This window comes from Dryobates pubescens, chromosome 14 (genome assembly GCF_014839835.1).
Source record: "Dryobates pubescens isolate bDryPub1 chromosome 14, bDryPub1.pri, whole genome shotgun sequence".
Taxonomy (NCBI): Eukaryota; Metazoa; Chordata; class Aves; order Piciformes; family Picidae; genus Dryobates; species Dryobates pubescens.
In genome coordinates this window covers 3,901,656-3,920,791 of record NC_071625.1, presented here as the reverse complement: position 1 = coordinate 3,920,791, position 19,136 = coordinate 3,901,656, and the positions used below count along the sequence as shown (strand labels likewise).

Below are 19,136 nucleotides of genomic sequence, written 5' to 3'. Positions count from 1 at the left end.
CACAGCAATAGTAGTATCAGGAAAAATATGCTCCCTGCTTAGTCCTGGTCAGTAATGAAGTGGTTAAACAAATGGTTTCCTCTCTCACATTTACCCCTCCTTATCCCTGATAAATAACAAAGAAGTCACTGTAAGTCTCTCAGTACTGTGGAGCAGATAGCATCACTGACATCAGTTTGGCAACCCTTCCCAAAATGCCTCCTCCGAAGCTAGCTTCCCCCTCCTATGCTCTCTATTCTTGCTCCTACATTGACTTTCTGCTCACAAAATGGAAAGTGATGAGAAGAAAAAGATAAATAAACCAGATTCAGAGTGTACAAGTCATAGGCACAGTGCCCAATACAAATCACAGAGGAACAAGTTTATTCCTGGTACCACTATCCATCTGTAATCCAGCTTTTTCCTTCCTCCCCCTCTAGCTGTGGCATATCTGCTATGAAGGCCACGTTTGAGGGTGTTTGTTAGATGGCATCTTTAGGACAGAGACCACTGCTTATTTCTGAAAAGTACTGTATACACTTCAACAAAACAGAAAAGTGCTTTGGAAAGTGGGACAGTCTGTGACCAGGCTAGAGAAAGGGAGGGAGAGGAATGTCTTGACCCCTCTTGGGACTTTGGCCAATAGTTCATCCCAGATGAAAGCTTGAAATCAAAGCCCTCCTTCAGCCTTTAAGAAAAGGTATTCACTTTCACATTGGTGCTGCTACTTCTTCTGTCTACCAAAAGGCTGAAAGATTGTAGGACTAAGGAACTAATATTCTTAAATAATGAGGAAAGCATCTGAAATGTTATTAGCGTAGGAAACACATTTTTTTGCCTAGTATGGAAAACAAACATGCCCTCAGACACTAGGCAGTTCCAAAGTATAGTTCAGCTTTTTGAGTAGCTGTCTCCTTTGTTGTGTGAGGTACCAGAATTCAACACAATTCCTGGAAAGATTACAGATACTCACCTCCCCTTTTTTTCCCTGCCAGGCTACCTCAAACAGTCTGCTGTCTTTGGTTACTGTGCTCTCCCTACAAGAAATCTGGAGGTTTCCTCCTAGGAATGGATTGCACATGGATGGATCTGCCACAGTTCCTTCCAAGAGAATATGCAGCTGTTCTGCACACTACCTTTCTTCATCCAAGAGACCCTATGATATCTGGTTTCCCAGTCCCAGCACCCAGCTGAAAACCTGAGTGCTCCTTCATGGAGATTTGAACCACCAGCAGCTTCCTGCACAACCTGAAGAAGACATTCTGGTTGGACCTGTGCTATATCCCTGTCCTGATATATGGCCTCTCCCAGTGCTAGAGAAAGGTGACATGGGAGGAGATACTGCAGTCATTCAAGCTCATCCTCTCTGTAGCTCCGTGCTGTGCCTAGTGGCACAATCTGGGCTTTGAAGTAAGTGTTGTGGAGTAACTGGTAAACATCAAAACATCATTGGTGGCTTTTGGGCTCAAACACCCCTTGATAACACGAGCTCTTCATTTGCTCCTATGTATGTGTGACACCCAAAAGAGGTGAAATGGCAGCAGTGACTTCTACCCACAGCAGACTGGCAGATTGTCCCTGGCATTGTCACAAAGTCTCCTCAGAGGAGAGCTTTTATGGAAAACTCTCTCCAAATGTTCTGTGGAGTCTGCATTACTCTGCCAGCACACAACTTGCCACAACTATCCTATAACTAATTAGATCTCACTTGGATACAATGAGGACCTCACTTGGATACGAGAGACTCGATGTCTCTTGAGCAAGTTAAAAGCTGTGTGTGAAGAGTCAGTGGGGAAAGGGGTGGGGGGAATGACAATAGAGATATTCCCATATATTGAAGAAGTTTTCCATGGCAAAAGCAGCTAAGCATCTCACAGATAGGAGATAAATTGGAGTAAACAGCTGTCAGTGTTAAGTAAATACCCTGGATAATGTGCAGGACAGAAATAACTACAGCACTGCTGAACTCTTTTCTTCCCTTTATTTAGCTGTGCTTGCACGTGGCTCCCAATCTTTGCACTGCCTCAGTCAGAGGAGCATTTATTTTTAAGTCAGCTGCATTTGTTAAGACTGTAACAACGAAAGGCATTTCCTGAGATTCTGCAAGGATGAGCAGCAAGAAAGAACAGCTAAGGAAATCCGGGACCCTGGTAGTGATTTTTATCTTCCAAGCTCAGATTTTTGGGTTCGATGTTGGCAATCGACCTACAACAGATCTCTGCTCGACACACACAATCTTACCTGGACCAAAAGGTGAGAAAAATCAGGCTGCTAATGCTGAGACCAGGACTGGTAAAGGCTGACTTTTTAAAATAGAGATGTGGAGGGCTTGTGGCAGGGGCTGGGAGTGTATGGGAGTGCGTGATGTGAATTACTGCAGACTGTACGAACACCTAGGAAAGTGGAACTGTGATGGGGATAGTGATGAGCAAGGAGACTTGAAATGGCTTTTCTTCAGCTTCAGGAACTGTGTCACATAGTCTCATACAAGCTAGGGCTGTCCTTTTGCACCATGTACATCTTCTTTTACTTCTATTCATCACACAACCCGTGCAGCTAACAGCCACAATCTGAGTGACTTGGGTCTAAAAGCAGGCACCTATTGCAAACTGCTAACGGGTCGCCTTGCACCTACAGGTAGGGGAGAGACACACAATGGTTCAAATGACTGAACTGTCATCATTTCCAAATGTTTACTTACAAACACAGCTCTGCTGCATTCATCAGACCTGATCCAGCAGCTCTTGCTGAACTAAGCAGGATGTTTAGTTCAACATGAACTCGATCAGCTCCGGCATGTGCAAGTCTTTTATCTTCAAACCCCTTTGCAAATACCTGAAACCCAATTTTCTGCATTAACTTACTTTTTGTGAAACACAGAAAACGTCAGTGGGATTGCCTGGAGGGTGTATCAGTCAAAAATGAGGTCCCTGGCATCCAAATCTATCTTGCAGTGACAGATCTAACATATCCATTCCACACACTACAGCTATTGCAGTCTGAGCTATTGCTTTCTTTTTAGCAATTCATTGTATTTTTCTATAGGCTACAGACTGAGAGGAAAAAAAATGCAACTGATTTCAATTTGAAGCAGGAAAAGAACAAGATTATCAAGTCAAAAGCACTGCTACAAAGCTCATTTGTTCTTATGATGGATTGTTCAAATGCATGTTACTTAAAGGACCGTTTTAAACAGCAAGTTAATTCCTTTATGATTACAGTCCAAGGTTAAACTTTTGCTGCCACAGCACAAATGCAGACAGCTGTCATGATCCCCAAGGGAGCTGGTGGGAGTTTGTTTAGTTAGCATCTGAATAATGGCAGGCTGGGGAGCAAAGTTTGACAGAATTGTGTTTAACAAGTCACAAGGCTTATGAGGTGGTCTGGTGGCAGCACAAGGCAGCTGGGAGTCCAGCTGCTTTCTGTGGTCTAGCTTGTATATGGAGCACTTAGAGGTTAGATATTATGGTTCTTTGCAAAGGTGATACTGCAAAAGTCAGGATTTAGAATAGAATAGAATAGAATAGAATAGAATAGAATAGAATAGAATAGAATAGACCAGGTTGGAAGAGATCTTCAAGATCATCGTGTCCAATCTATCATCCAACACCACCCAACCAACTAAACCATACAACCAAGCACCCTATCAAGTCTCCTCCTGAACACCTCCAGTCATTACTAGCACTCATCCTGCTGGTTGCTGGCTGACACCAAGGCAAACGAGGTGCCAAACAGTATATTGTCATGGTCACCACCACCACTTGAAAATTAGACTACCATGCCCTTGATCCATGACTGGTAAAAGGAGAATCAATTAAATCACCTCCAAATTACTGGCTCACCTCCCTTGAAGGTCATCAAATACATTTTGCCATCAATGTGATATGATCCTATAGACTAATTTCAGTTCCCCACCAGAGCTGAGCTCATCCAGGACAGTTGCAATAGCTCTCAGTGGCACTGGTTGTTTTGAATGGCGGTCAGCTGGGCAATTCAAGACTGAGGAGGCTGGGGGTTTGAACCATCCTGCTAACCCTCAGGCATCCCTTGCAGTCAAGGATGAAGCATCCTGACCTAATATGGCATAAGAAAGTCTATCCTGTTGCCAGTTTTCCTCTATCCTTCTTAAGTCTACAGACTCAGAGCAGGACACCCAGGCTAACCACCTCATAGCCACAGGCAACACACTGATGCTCAAACTTTAACCCTAACAATGGAGAAGCCTCTGACTTTTGCTGCTGTAAAATGTCTGTGCCACATCTGCTGTGCCTCTTTGTCTAATTCTATCCCAAAAGGGGTTTTGACCAACCCTGCACAAATTTCACCCCCTTATTTTCATCTCCTCCACATTTTTTTGGCTATGGTAGAACACAGCAGTGGTCCCACAAGGCAGAGGTGTTTAGCTCTGTGACCAGAGGCTACATTCTTGTTGTGGCAACTTCCTCCTTCCATGTGATGCAGGGGCTTCTAATGGGCCAAAGGAACTAGAATTGCAAGGAATTAAAAGGTAGTTCTTGCACTAGTGAAGGTTGCATTACCCACTTCATAACCTAGGCATTTGTAACTGCTACAGGAGCAAGGACCTGAGCTCCCTGCATGCTCACTATGAAAATCACCTGCTCAAAAGGGTCATTAGTGTTGTGAAAAATGGCCACTTCTTGTACAGGCCAAGTGTCACTTGTTCAAGTTACTTCATGCAAGGAAAATTCTTCCCTTTCAACTCTGTGTTGTGCTGGTACCTGAGATGTCACAGGAGAAGTTCTGAGTGATGGGATGAAAAGACAGGGTAATTCCAGTCTGCTTGTCAGGAAAGTCTTTGAACTGGTTGTGACAATTCCTCCAGTTCCCAAATAGCATTGGGCAAAACCAGAGGCAATTGTGTGTAACACCAAGAGCTAAAAAATACCCTGGAAGGATGCAGTCTCTCAGGAACAGACCTGCAGTAAATGTCCTGTAAGCTTTTCTCTTGCAATGGTAGAAGTCAGCCTGAATTAAACGGCTCAACAATAGAAACGAATGGGAGTTTAACTCTGACCTCTGGTGGCTTTGCGTGATGCAAGCCAGACGCCTGGCAATCGCCTCCATCTGTCTGCTGTTTTTCCTTCACTAGTGCAGGCAAAGAAAGGATGAAGTCTGTAAAGAATGATGCAAAGAGATTTTCTAAGCAAGCACTCCAGAATAAAGGGGAAAAAAGAATAGGAGAAAAGCAAGAGCTGGCAAACAAAACAAAAAACCAACCAGAAAGCCTGCTGATGGCTTGGGTCTGGCCCATGCAATGCCACTGAAGAGAGTATTCCCACTGAAGTTGGTGGGTGGTTATAAATGGAAGGCAGAAAATCGAGTTTGTTCTTGAAGGTTCTCTCTGTTTCACCAGCAAAGGGCCCCCCTTGTCTAATTTGGAGCTGGGTGAAACCAGACAAGCTTAAGAACTTGAATCTGGATATGGAATCTGTGGAAGCCCTGAATGTTGCTGTAGGAGCCCTGGGAGAGTGACTACAGGTGCAGCTGCACACCACCTCTGCACTCATCTGTCAAAATCTTACTCCTTCCCAGGTCTAACCTTCACCTTGTGCTGGCTCAGCTGTTTACTTGTCAGACTTCTCACTGAACTGGTCCAGCTCACTCCTACAAATGGCTTCCATTTGCTGTATTGATATTCCTCCGTTCAGTGAGTGGAATTCCTTCAACACCAGGCAGAGGGGAGCGAGGCATGCAGGCTGGGGACTGAAGCCAGGAGAAAGGGCAGGGAAGAGGACATCATGTCAGACAGGCAGAAGATGTCAAGAAATCCTGTCCTCACTAGCCAAGGTTGAAAGCAGGAATTCCCACTGCTATGAGAAATTTTGTAAGGATCTAAGAGAGTGGAATTGGAGGAAATCTTGAGGCTTTCCATTGACGCGGCTGTGACGTGCTCTCCCACTGGAAAGACAAACGGGGCTGTGTTTGCTTACTGCCGGGAGCCTGCGACTCCCTCTGCCGACAAAACCTCTCACAGAGATTGTGCATGTGCGAGTGCCGCGCAGGTTCACTGCACGGTCAGGGTCACTCGGTGTCCCTAGGCTGCAGACTGAGTTATGCTGAGAGCCAGTTCTGGGCTCTCTGCGTGGCTCTTCAGAGGGCAGGGCATTGAGTGGCTCCTGCAGGCTCGAGGCTTCAGAACGCTGCACATCTTGTTATCCCTTTAGTTTAGCACTCGGGGCAGGCATACACCACCTGTGTTCTTCATACTCTGTGGAGGAGAGGAGGGTCCTTATGCCACCTCAGGTGGGACTGTTGAGCATGAAACATGGAACTCAGCAGAGCATTGTCTTGCATGATTGAAGGGTAAAACCACATAGCAGATTCCATCCAAAGCCCTTGCGGTGGGATGCTGCCTGTGCCTAGAAATGCTGAGTGCGTCCAAAACAAGCAGTGAGGCCGTGCCCAGACTAATCATGGTTAACCACCCTTCCCCTCCTCACAGCACATCACTCATGCCCTCACAGTGTTTCAAGGACTTTTTGGCTGGTGGTGGACTTTTTTTGATCCAGAGCATCTGATGTAGGAGGACAATGGTGCAAGAGTTGTGTTTCTGTCATATGGAAGGGTGAGCATGTCCTTGGTATGGGTGTAAGAAGGTACATGAGGCTGTGGTGTGTGCTAATCCCACAGGGGTGGTGGTAAAGCATGGAGTATCCACTATTGAGCCTGAAAACTTCCTCTATTTGTGAATAAAAACCTGATAAATTGACTACTGAAGACTCAGCAGGAAATCTGAAGCAATTTAAAGGTCAGCAAATTCTTACTAGTTAAATCATAGAATCACAGATTCTGATACAGGCCAGGATGCTGCTGGTCATCTTGGCCAGCTGAGCACACTGCTGGATCATGTTCATCTGCCTGCCAGTCAACACCTCCAGGTCTTTCTCTGCTGCCACCTTTCCAGCCATTATTCCTCAAGCCCGTAGCATTGCTTGAGGTTGTTGTGACCCAAGTGCAGGACCCAGCACTTGGCCTTGTTGAATCTCATGCAATTGGCATTGGCCTACCAATCCAGCCTGTCATGGTGCTTCTGTAGAGCCTTCCTCCCCCAAGCAAATCAACACTTCCTCCTAGTTTAGTGTCATCTGCACCTCAGGGTGCACTCAATCCCCTTGTTCAGATCATTGATAAAGATATTCAAGAGAACTGGCCCAAATACTGAGCCCTGGGGAACACCACTTGTGACCGCCTGCCAGCTGGACTTAACTGCATTCACCACCAGTCTTTGGGCCTGACCATCCAGCCAGTCTTGAACCCAATGAAGTGTCCACCCATCCAAGCCAGGAGCAGCCAGTTTCTCCAGGAGGATGCTGTGGGAGACTGTCAAATGCTTTATTAAACACCAAACATAACCTCACAACATTGTGTTATTTAGTGAAGCTGCTAAGCAGGCAGACAGCCTTTCAAGGGCCTAAAACTCCTGCTGTTTTATACAACTCCAACATTTTCCTCAGTTTCTTTGTAGGGAAAGGAAGGACTGGGGTTCCCTTTCAATTACAATTCCAATTTTTCAATGGCTGCAAGTAATTTACTGCTCACAGCTTCTGCTGTCCTTCTGTCTCACACAATGACAACCTGGAAGAGTAGAATAGAATAGAATAGAATAGAATAGAATAGAATAGAATAGAATAGACCAGACCAGGTTGGAAGAGACCTTTGAGATCATCATGTCCAACCCATCATCCAGCACTATCTAATCAACTAAACCATGGCACCAAGCACCCCATCCAGTCTCCTAAACACCTCCACCACCTCCCTGGGCAGCCCATTCCAATGGCCAATCACTCTATGAAGAATTTCTTCCTAACATCCAGTCTAAACCTCCCCTGGCACAGCTTGAGACTGTGTCCTCTAGTTTCATGTGTTCAGCTTAATTGTCTGGTGTTTTAAAATCCATGACACAGAAGAAATTTATCATCCTGAGGGAATACTAACAAGGATGAGAAATGGTCTTGTTTCAGATACTGGCTCCAAGTACTTCACCCATGCTTCAGAAGCCAGTGCAGTGCTTCATCTGGCATACTTGCAAGCACAGTTTTAAGGTGACAATCAACTGATTAGGTTAAAATTCAGTGTGGCATTGCCCCAAGTAAAAGCAGCACGAAGAAGAGTGTAAACTCTAGGTATAAACTACAAGCATGTGAGACCAGGTATCAGAATGGGTTTCTTTCCTGTAAGAAAACTCACATTGCACAAAGCACAGTAGTACAAAATCCCCAAACCTCGTCCAGAGTACTGGCGAGAGTTAGGTTCAGTTTTCTAGCCACAAAAAGTGGCTAAAGAGTGGGGTGGCCTGTCCACGTTAAGCCCCAGAGGAAAGGGGGAAAGATGCTGATTATAAATTAGAGAGAAAGCCAGCACGACGGCTGCCCGAAGAGAAGCCAACCAAGCGCTCACAATGCCTCCTACCTGGCTGCAGATCACAGAGACACCACAAGAGGGGAGCAGAATCCAGGAGTTCATGGTCCTGCCCAAACCCTTGAGATCACTGCCTGCACTCACTGCTGGTCATTTGGTGCAGGGGTTGTCATTGCCCGCGCAGGAGAAAAGGAAAAGGAAAAGGGAAAGGGAAAGGGAAAGGAAAAGGAAAAGGAAAAAAGAAGGAAAAAAGAAAAATAAAAGGAAAAGGAAAAGGAAGAAGGAAACGGAAAAGGAAAAGGAAAAGGAAAAGGAAAAGGAAAAGGAAAAGGAAAAGGAAAAGGAAAAGGAAAAGGAAAAGGAAAAGGAAGAATAAAAGGAAAAGGAAAAGGAAAAGGAAAAGGAAAAGGAAAAGGAAAAGGAAAAGGAAAAGGAAAAGGAAAAGGAAAAGGAAAAGGAAAAGGAAAGATGTTCTTGGGATTTGGATCAAAACTAAGGAGAAGATAATCAGCTCCACTTGTACTTCCATTCCACTGCATAATGTGGACAGAAATTGCATGCTACCTGAGGAAAGAAGTAACACTGCTGCCTACTAATTGCTGTCTTACTCCTTTAGACAGCAAACTGCTCAGGGAGAGGCTTCTCTTAACCACAGTAAGAGTATTTCCACTGTACCAAATAGGAACCTCTGCAATAGGGTCTTAATCTCATTTGGAGAAATCTCTTCAGTGCTGCACTAAATGCTGTGATTGTACCTCTCACAAGTCCCCTGGCTGTGCCACTTTCAAAGGAAAGCACGGGAGTAATTGCAAAGCATGATTGTGATGTCAACATCCAAATGTCAAAAACTGCAGGCCCAACTTCTGTCACCCCAAGTGCTAAGGGCTGTGGCTAGGTCAGCTGCAACACATTTGAGTTGCTCTCACTCCGAAAGGATCTGCACACCTTGAACACTCAGTCACCAGGAACAATTAACAATTCCTGCTGCCTCCCCTGGCAGTTCTTCCCTGTGTGTGCAGGTTTCCCAACACAGAAAGATTAACTCACTTATCTGCTTTATAGCTACTAAGGCTTAAAGGTAGGAGGAGAAATTACTGTTGTAGAATACTCATGTTGGAGTAGTGTCTCTGAAAGGGAAAGTGCTTAGCTTTTCCTAATGGTGGTTAGATTCCTAAGCCACTCTCTGGACATTTCTCCCATGGCTGCTGTGCCTTCAATAAGAAATAAATTAGTAAGGAAAACAACCAACCAACCCTGTGAACTTTACTTTCTAAGTGTGTATAGTTCCACTTACTGCACTGAGCAAAATGTAACATGATGCTTTATTTTGTTTCTTTGGAAGGGGATGAAGGCGAAAAGGGAGATAGAGGAGAAGTAGGCAAACAAGGAAAGCTTGGACCAAAAGGACTAAAAGGTATTTCTGGCTTGCTTGTTGGCTCTTACTGCTATATGACTATCACTACACACCACTGTACTGGTGCATATCATCATGCTTTTCATTCCTGCTGCACCAGTGGATTTCACAATCCTGTCAAACATTAATCAGTTAACCTAACAATACTTGGAGAGCGAGGTGGAATTCCTACTGACACATAAGACAGGCAGCTACATATGGCAATACATTTAAAGAGGTGTGCAAGAAACCTGCACATTCACTGCTGCTCTCCCAAGGGGCTGTCATGAGGACAATCCACAGGACTCAATGTATGTGAAATCAGAAGGATTACTCTGATCTTATTTTGAGGGTATAGAATCAATAAGGTTGGAAAAGACCTCAGAGGTCATCAAGTCCAACCTATCACCCAAGACTCATGACTACTGAACCATGGCTTCAAGTGCCACATCCAATCCCCTCTTGAACACCTCCAGGGATGGAGACTCCACCACCTCCCTGGGCAGCACATTCCAATGGCCAACGACTCTCTCAGTGAAGAACTTTCTCCTCACCTCCAGCCTAAACTTCCTCTGGAGCAGTTTGAGACTGTGTCCTCTTGTTCTGGTGATGGTTGCCTGGCAGAAGAGGCCAAACCCCTCCTGGCTACACCCCTTCTTCAGGTAGTTGTAGAGAGCAATGAGGTCTCCCCTGAGCCTCCTCTTCTCCAGGCTAAGCAACCCCAGCTCCCTTAGTCTCTCCTTGCAGAGCTTGTGCTTGAAGCCTCTGCCCAGCCTTGTTGCCCCTCTCTGGACATGTTCAAGAGTCTCATCCAGATGCTCAACAAAATTTGGTCTCAGTTGCCTGTTTTGCCAAAAAGAAAACAGAGGCATATCCTACATCTGCAGTGTGAGCTGGGCAGAGATTTGGAGGCACCAGATGTGATGGTGTCAGAGTTGTTTGCCTACTCTAAGTACTAATCAGTTTAAAAGGCATCATTATTTTGGTGCTCTGATACAGATACAGCAAAACTACTATCTCCCTAATGCAGTCCTGCTTCAAGAAGGACTCCAGCAAAGTCTGGAGGACTTTACCTCAAGGAAGAAGGAAAAGCTTTTGTCTGGGGTGGAGGGAAAAAAAACCCAACAACCAAACACCCTGCTTCAGCCTGGCTTGGTTGTGAACTAAAATCAATATTTGAATACTCACAAGCAGTTTCTGGGCTTTTGAACAGGCAGTTCTACTAAGGTGCCTTTCAATGTCCTACTGTTGTGTTCTACAGTAGCAGAGACCTGCACCGTCCCTGGGGCTCCACTTGGTTTGACTTTGGCACATGTGGGCTGGCCACACAGGAGAAACAGTGGCAGTGGAGCCCTAAATGGTGCCTTGGGAAAGAAATCACAGAAACCATCTACACTCTTTTCCTCTTCATTTCTGCTCTTAGGAAATGAAGGACCTGTAGGGGATGTTGGTGACCAGGGAATGCTTGGGAAAATTGGCCCAATCGGTGGAAAGGGTAAGCTCTGCTCTGGGAATTTTGTTGGGTTTGTTTGGTTGGGGATTTTTTTTTTGCCCCCTGAAGGTAAATATGTGTTTTGTGAGAGTTCCAGGTATGGAGTAATGTCAAATAACATGTGTGACCAATGCTCTCCAAAGAAAGTCCTGCACAGAGATTGGTGAGGAGACCTAAAGGAGATATTCTTGGGTTATTTCCCACATGCAATATATCTGATTAACTTGGCTAAAATGATTTGCCTTATGAATTCAGCAATCAATCCTCTTTGACTGTGAAAGAGGCAGGGAGAAATTCCAGCCCTTGTTAAGAGAATCCTCTGAATGCTCTAAAGGAGAAAGCCGAATTTTTGCCTCTGCTTTGGACACCGAGGGCCTAAAGCAATATTCTGCTGCTGCTAAGAATAGAATAGAATAGAATAGAATAGACCAGACCAGGTTGGAAGAGACCTTCAAGATCATCGTGTCCAACCTATCATCCAACACCACCTAATCAACTAAACCATGCAACCAAGCACTTTATCAAGTCTCCTCCTGAACACCTCCAGTGATGGTGACTCCACCACCTCCCCAGGCAGCCCATTCCAATGGGCAATCACTCTCTCTGTGTAAAACTTCCTCCTAACCTCCAGCCTAAACCTCCCCTGGCACAGCCTGAGACTGTGTCCTCTTGTTCTGGTATTGGTTGCCTGGGAGAAGAGACCAACCTATGCCTGTCTACAACCTCCCTTCAGGTAGTTGTAGAGAGCAATAAGGTCACCACTGAGCCTCCTCCAGGCTAAGCAACCCCAGCTCCCTCAGTCTCTCCTCACAGGGCTTGTGTTCCAAGCCCCTCACCAACTTTGTTGCCCTTCTCTGGACACACTCCAGATGGATGCCACACCTTGTCACCAGCACTGCTGTGGGACACATGACCAAACAATGCACAGGACAGCTTGGCAAGGAGAAGATTTTAGGAGCTTTAAGAAAGGCCTCACATAACCAGGGACAACAACTACTTGCAAATCAAAGTAGGCTCCAAGTCTGCCTGGGCAGTCATTTCATTACATGATGCTCTAGTCATCTGAGAAGTGGCATTCCTTTCTGGTGTTCCTAGAGAGATACTTAAGAAGGAATATTACATCTGCCACCTGCCATAAGGAAACCTGCCTTGAAAGCTGAGCAGAGACTCTGTCATGCCCAGGGGAACTCTGTGGTCTCTACCAGCACATTAACCCAGGTGTATGGGTGAGTGGGTGGAACAATCTCTCCCAAAGCCAATGCTTTGAATAAACCTTGAATGGCCTCTAGCCAGCCTCAATATCAGAGAACAACAAAAGAATTTGCCCTGAGGGATGAATTTTCAGAAGTACCTAGACAACTGGAAACACAAATAGTTATCTCCCAAGAGGATGAGCAGAGGGTTGGAGCACCTCTCCTATGAGGACAGACTGAAGGAGTTGGGGCTGTTCAGTCTGGAGAAAAGAAAGCTCTGAGGTGACCTTATTGTGGCCTTGCAGTGTCTGAAGGGGGCCTAAAAGAAGGCTGGGGAGGGACTTCTTAGGATATCAGGTAGTGATAAGACTAGGGGGAATGGAATGAAGCTGGAGGTGGGGAGATTCAGCCCAGACATGAGGAGGAAGTTCTTCCCCATGAGAGTGGTGAAGCCCTGGAATGGGTTGTCCAGGGAGGTGGTTGAGGCCCTGTCCCTGGAGGTGTTTAAGCCCAGGCTGGATGAGGCTCTGGCCAGCCTGATCTAGTGTGAGGTGTCCCTGCCCATGGCAGGGAGGTTGGAACTGGATGATCTTTGTGGTCCCCTTCCAACCCTGACTGATTTTATGATTCTGAGATGTCTTCAGTCACCAAAGGAGGCTAGGATTCAAGAATCCCACAAATTGCTTATCTTTATCTGTAAGTGAAGCAATGCTCTGAGCCTTTAACTCAAGCTCTCTCTCAATCTCAATGCACAACTCATTCTCCCCTTCTAGTTTTCCTTAGCTTCTTTATTTGAAGAAGCAAAGGTCACTAAGTCACTGTTTAAATATACCATTAAACATTCAAGTTCTTAATGAAGCAACCCTGAAAAGGCAGCTTGTACCTGGGCAGCGCCGAGCAACGCTAATTAAACTGACTGACAACTCCCCATTTCCTTTTAAAACCCCCACCACATAAAGGCAAAGGCACAACAAATCATAGCCATCAGCAAGGCAGAGCAAGTAGTAGTATTTTTGACTGAGGGAGGCTTTACCTCACAAAAGAAGAGCTGACCTGAATTTCAGATAAAGTTCAGCTGTTCCTGATCTAAATTACAGCTGAGATTTTCTCAAGAGGTAGTCATCTCCACTTACACAGTTGCACAGCATTTGTGGGACTATTTCTATCACTTTCATGATTTACTGAAGAGGACAAAAGCAGTTGGATGAAATCACATTTCCATGAACTACATCTGAAAGGAAACACCGATCCTCACTGACCTCATTTTGTGCAGGTGCTAAGTGCTGCCTGCACATCATCTGCTGCACCTGAATTCAGTGACTTGAGTGCACAGCAGCCTCATTGGGTGCCTCAGCCCATCAGTGACTTGAGTGCACAGCAGCCTCATTGGGTGCCTCAGCCCATCAGTGACTTGAGTGCACAGCAGCCTCATTGGGTGCCTCAGCCCATCAGTGACTTGAGTGCACAACAGCCTCATTGGGTGCCTCAGCCCATCAGTGACTTGAGTGCACAGCAGCCTCATTGGGTGCCTCATTCCATCAGTGACTTGAGTGCACAGCAGCCTCATTGGGTGCCTCATTCCATCAGTGACTTGAGTGCACAGCAGCCTCATTGGGTGCCTCATTCCATCAGTGACTTGAGTGCACAGCAGCCTCATTGGGTGCCTCATTCCATCAGTGACTTGAGTGCACAGCAGCCTCATTGGGTGCCTCATTCCATCAGTGACTTGAGTGCACAGCAGCCTCATTGGGTGCCTCATTCCATCAGTGACTTGAGTGCACAGCAGCCTCATTGGGTGCCTCAGCCCATCAGTGACTTGAGTGCACAGCAGCCTCATTGGGTGCCTCAGCCCATCCTGAAGCTACTGAACCCAGGGAAGGGCTCTGTTCTGTGAGGCATTGAGTGAACTCAGGTCTTGCCTTTTGCAGATTTCTTGAGTGCCTCCAGCCTCTCAGGATCATTTTGCAGTGGTTATTTAAAGTAAGTAGTACCAGGAACCAGCAGCACACAAGATGCCTATCTTATCAGTGAGTTAGCTATTAAAGGGCTCTCCTGATTTCCATACCCCAGAATTAATCATGGTTTGTTTGACTTGGCACATCTGTCAGTACACTACATCAGGGCTTCCTATCCCAACACACACCAGTAATATATCATTGAAGAGGTTTTTCATATACACTTCTCTTACATGGGCACTGTCTGAGAATCTGAGATCTGAGAATATGTTTTCCTCTTTATTCAGGTGACAAAGGAGCCAAAGGCTTATCAGGGGTTTCTGGAAAAAAGGGGAAAGCAGGTATGCTATGTATCCCTCTCTGCAAAATGGTCACATCTGCTGGGTCTTTGACTTCAGGGTTGGTTTGTCTGGAGTTTCATAACATTTTGAGGCCCATGAAAACATCTGAGAATAGATGAAACAAATAGGAAGAGACCGAAAAGGTTTTGTTTAGCAAAATGAAGGCCTGGGCAGGGGCATGACTGACTCCTATGAAAATAAAGAGATACACAAAGCATGGAGAAGAGATATCTAAATTGATGGGCAGTGTTTGATAGCATGGAAACTAACACATAGACAGGCCAGCAGTATATTTATGCTGGAAGCTAGTTTCTGAATACCAAAGGAATGATATCCTTTAAGAGCTTCTTAATTGGAGCATGCCAATGGAAAAAAACCTGAGTGATTTTAGACAAAGCATAATCTGTTGGTAAATGAACACAATGCATTTGCTTACAGGAGGAGAACTGGGATCTGCAGGCCCAGAAAGTTCATCTCTGTCCTGCTACAGTCAAATATTTGCCCACTTTGAATGTACAGTTGTGTTCATTCCTATGAGATCTCATAGTTTGGTTCTTACGGGGAAAGCACTGACAACTTATTTTCTTCCTGAGAATAACAGAGGAAGAACCAAAACCTATACCAAGCCAAATTTCAGTTTGCCAACAAAAATACAACTGAGACCTCAGTGCTTGAAAGTTATCAGTTATTTCAGCTGGTATTGACTATTTCTGCTGTACTACAACCCTGTGCAGCCATTCACAAGTGTTGCCAATCCCACCTCTGTGCATGCTCACTGCAGCTCCTTCCCTGGGAAGCCTGCAGTTCCCCATTTCATGGATGATGTTGTTTCTGCTAGAAGGCTGAGGAACCTGTGCTGTTTATAGACACAAAGGTAGATCTTTAGCATTCAGATATAACGCAGTAGTAACCACCGTGACAAGCCACACCTCTACAGCTAGATGGAGTTGATAACGAGAGGGACAGAGGATGTGCAAATCCCATACATATATGGGTGGAAAGAAGATGGCACATTCTTCTCTCTGCATTTTCAAAAGCAGAGATCCTTAAGTCAGTTGGCATGGGAACATGCTCTGATCAGTGGCAGTATGGCCAGCTTGCAGGGTGAGACAATATCACAGTAAGGTTGGAAGAGACCTCGAGGATCATCGAGTCCAACCTGTCTCCACAGACCTCATGACTAGACAGTATCACAGTATAACTAAGACTCCACAAGTGGAGGCCAAGTCTTCAGAAGGTTTGGAAGTGGGCTACAGATGACCCTCCACCCACTCCCATGCTTCTAAACAGACAAACCCTCCATCCTTTGTATTGCACCAGGGACAGTGTGTGACTGTGGGAGGTACCGCAGAGTTGTCGGACAGCTGAATCTCAACGTCGCTCGTCTCAACGCCTCCATCAAATTCGTCAAGAATGGTAAGGATCCTGATGGATTCCAGGGGCTCTCTTTGGCTCCTGTAGCACTGCTCTTTCCCACCACTGCCTCTCTGTGGCAATATTCATAGATGAGCCAGGGAGAGGGTCCCATTCCAAAAACATACAGACATGTGGGGATGTGGGCAAGGCTGTGGATGTAGTCTACCTGGACTTCAGCAAAGCCTTTGGCACCATCTGCCACAACAAAGTCCTGGAGAAGCTGGCAGCTCGTGGCTTGGACAGATTCACTCTGAAATGGGTCAAGAGCTGGCTGAAGGGCCAGGCCCAGAGAGTGGTGGTGAATGGTACCACATCCAGTTGGCAGCCAGTCACTAGTGGTGTCCCCCAGGGATCAGTGCTGGGCCCCATCCTGTTCAATATCTTTATTGATGATCTGGATGATGGGATTGAGTCCATCAGCAGTAAGTCTGCAGATTTCACCAAGTTAGGACCACTTCTGCACTGCCAATCTGCTCAGGCTTAGCAGCCACTCAGGCAGTGAAAGCAAAAAGTTTGTGCCAATCTGCTGCAGAAAGGCAGGAAAAGCAACAGGAACCTCTTGATCTCCTTGCTGAACAGGAAGGCTGCAGGCATGTTACTCCTAGTGCCCCCCTCTGCAAGCATCATAATCCTGTAACAAAGGACCAGCACTCAAAGACACTGGTTACAAGAAGTCACATCTGCAGGCTGTCAGGCAAACAGTGCAAACTGCCCCACCAAAAGGATGGGAGCACATTCCCTGGCAAAGCAGAGGCTTTGAGAAGGCTCCACCACTGCTTCTGTATCATTAAATTAGATGTGTATGAGATGGTTCTCTGGCACTGTGGGCAACCAGTGCAGAACAGCATTCGTCTATTATCACAAATCCTATGAACCTGAATGCCACAACTGTGCCTGGAGTAACTCCTGAATTGTGTGGGAGAGTGTTAGTTGCTCCAGGCCAAAGCTCTGGACTGGACCATTCCAGCAATCCACCAGAAGGGAGAATCAACTTCCAGCTGCTCAGGCATGCTCTTTGGCACTGCTTAACTCACTAGAATTCACTAGGAGAAGTTTGCCTTTTAAAGCTGCTGAGCAGCCCAAGTTTTCTTCCCAGTCAGTCACTTAGTGGCTACAGCAGCTCTGAAGGTTGTATTTTAAATACCTTATTTTAGCAGTCACATGGATTTTCCTCTCCATGGAAAGAGGCTGAAAAGTTACCTATAGCCCTGTGTTTGTATCCCAGGGCACTCTTTCACAGTCTGTATTCCACAATATGCAAAGCATCAGGGGTGGTGCAGAGTCAGACACTGCCATTTGACCACGTAGCATGCTTTAATTTGATTAGTACTGGATATCCACGAAGGAAAACATGCCACAAGAGGCACATGCCAATCAGGACTGAACAGTTCTTCTTCTAATATGTGCAAGGTGCTTGTTAGTCCCCTTAGTGGCATCAGCCTCTGTCACAACTCCATCACTCACTGTGAGTTCAGTGGTGGGGAATGGAATGGAATGGAATGGAAGGGAATGGAATGGAATGGAATGGAATGGAATAGAATAGAATAGAATAGAATAGAATAGAATAGAATAGAATAGAATAGAATAGAATAGAATAGAATAGAATAGAATTAACCAGGTTGGAAAATACCTTTGAGATCATTGAGTCCAACCTACCATCCAGCACTATCTAATCAACCAAACCATGGCACCAAGCACCCCTTTTAAGAATTCTGATGCAAAATTAATCTAATTGTGGTACTGGAACAGAAGCACCTTCAGTCTCAAGCTGTGCCAGGGGAAGTTTAGGCTGGAGGTGAGGAGAAAGTTCTTCACAGAGTGAGTTGTTAGCTGTTGGAATGGACTGCCCAGGGAGGTGGTAGAGTCACCATCCCTGGAGGTGTTCAAAAGGGGATTGGATGTGGCACTTGGTGCCATGGTTTAGTAGTCATGAGGTCTTGGGTGACAGGTTGGACTTGATGATCTTTGAGGTCTTTTCCAACCTTATTGATTCTATGATTCTATGATCTGTTGACATGCCATTAAGCTTTTCTTTTTTCCTTTCCCTTTAAAGTTATAGCAGGTATCAGAGAGACAGATGAGAAATTCTATTACATTGTGAAAGAAGAGAAGAATTACAGAGAAGCCTTGCTTCACTGCAGGGACAGAGGAGGAACACTGGCCATGCCTAAAGACGAGGCGACCAACACCCTGCTTGCTGACTACATCTCCAGCAGTGGCCTCTTCCGAGCCTTCATTGGGCTGAATGACATGGAAAAAGAAGGACAGTTTGTGTATGCAGACAACAGCCCACTGCAGAACTACAGCCACTGGAAGGCAGGGGAGCCTCACGACCCAGCTGGCCGCGAGGACTGTGTGGAGATGCTCAGCACAGGAGAGTGGAATGACTCTGAGTGCCAGGTCACCATCTACTTTGTCTGTGAATTCCTGAAGAGGAGGAAATGAAAGCCCTGCAGAGTGTGCCTGGCACCTCCTGTACATACCATAATCCCTCTTCATTCATGCACCAAAGGGAGAGCAGACAACCAGGGACAGGGCTCAATCCTGCCTTCACCTCACTGGGTTAAGCAACTACTGTTAGGATGGCTTTGACCATAAAGGCAGCAGAGGCCTGCAGGGGGTATCACAGTATCACAGTATCACAGTATAACTAAGGTTGGAAGAGACCCCAAGGATCATCAAGTCCAACCTGTCCCGACAGACCTCACGACTAGACCATGGCACCAAGTGCCACGTCCAATCTCCCCTTGAACACCTCCAGGGACGGTGACTCCACCACCTCCCTGGGCAGCACATCCCAATGACGAACGACTCGCTCAGTGAAGAACTTTTTCCTCACCTCGAGTCTAAACCTCCCCTGGCACAGCTTGAGACTGTGTCCTCTTGTTCTGGTGCTGGTTGCCTGGGAGAAGAGACCAACCCCTTCCTGTCTACAACCACCTTTCAGGTAGTTGTAGAGGGCAATGAGGTCACCCCTGATCCTTCTCT

General features: G+C 46.0%; 1 protein-coding gene across 1 annotated transcript; it reads left to right on the top strand.

Moving 5' to 3' along the window:
* The first annotated feature begins 1,973 nt into the window (after nt 1-1,973).
* COLEC10 (collectin subfamily member 10) lies at nt 1,974-18,713 on the top strand. The gene is made up of 6 exons (XM_009901010.2): nt 1,974-2,232; nt 9,701-9,772; nt 11,175-11,246; nt 14,679-14,732; nt 16,053-16,148; nt 18,202-18,713. The coding sequence occupies exons 1-6, from the start codon at nt 2,088-2,090 to the stop codon at nt 18,591-18,593; spliced, it is 831 nt and encodes a 276-aa protein (XP_009899312.1). The 5' UTR covers nt 1,974-2,087; the 3' UTR covers nt 18,594-18,713.
* The last annotated feature ends 423 nt before the right edge of the window (nt 18,714-19,136 follow it).

Bases quoted from the DNA above. Each gene is read 5' to 3' on its own strand.
- COLEC10 (XM_009901010.2), top strand. From the start codon at position 2,088: ATGAGCAGCAAGAAAGAACAGCTAAGGAAATCCGGGACCCTGGTAGTG. The intron at 9,773-11,174 runs GTATTTCTGGCT...TTCTGCTCTTAG, and splicing joins TGGACCAAAAGGACTAAAAG to GAAATGAAGGACCTGTAGGG. The intron at 11,247-14,678 runs GTAAGCTCTGCT...CTCTTTATTCAG, and splicing joins TGGCCCAATCGGTGGAAAGG to GTGACAAAGGAGCCAAAGGC.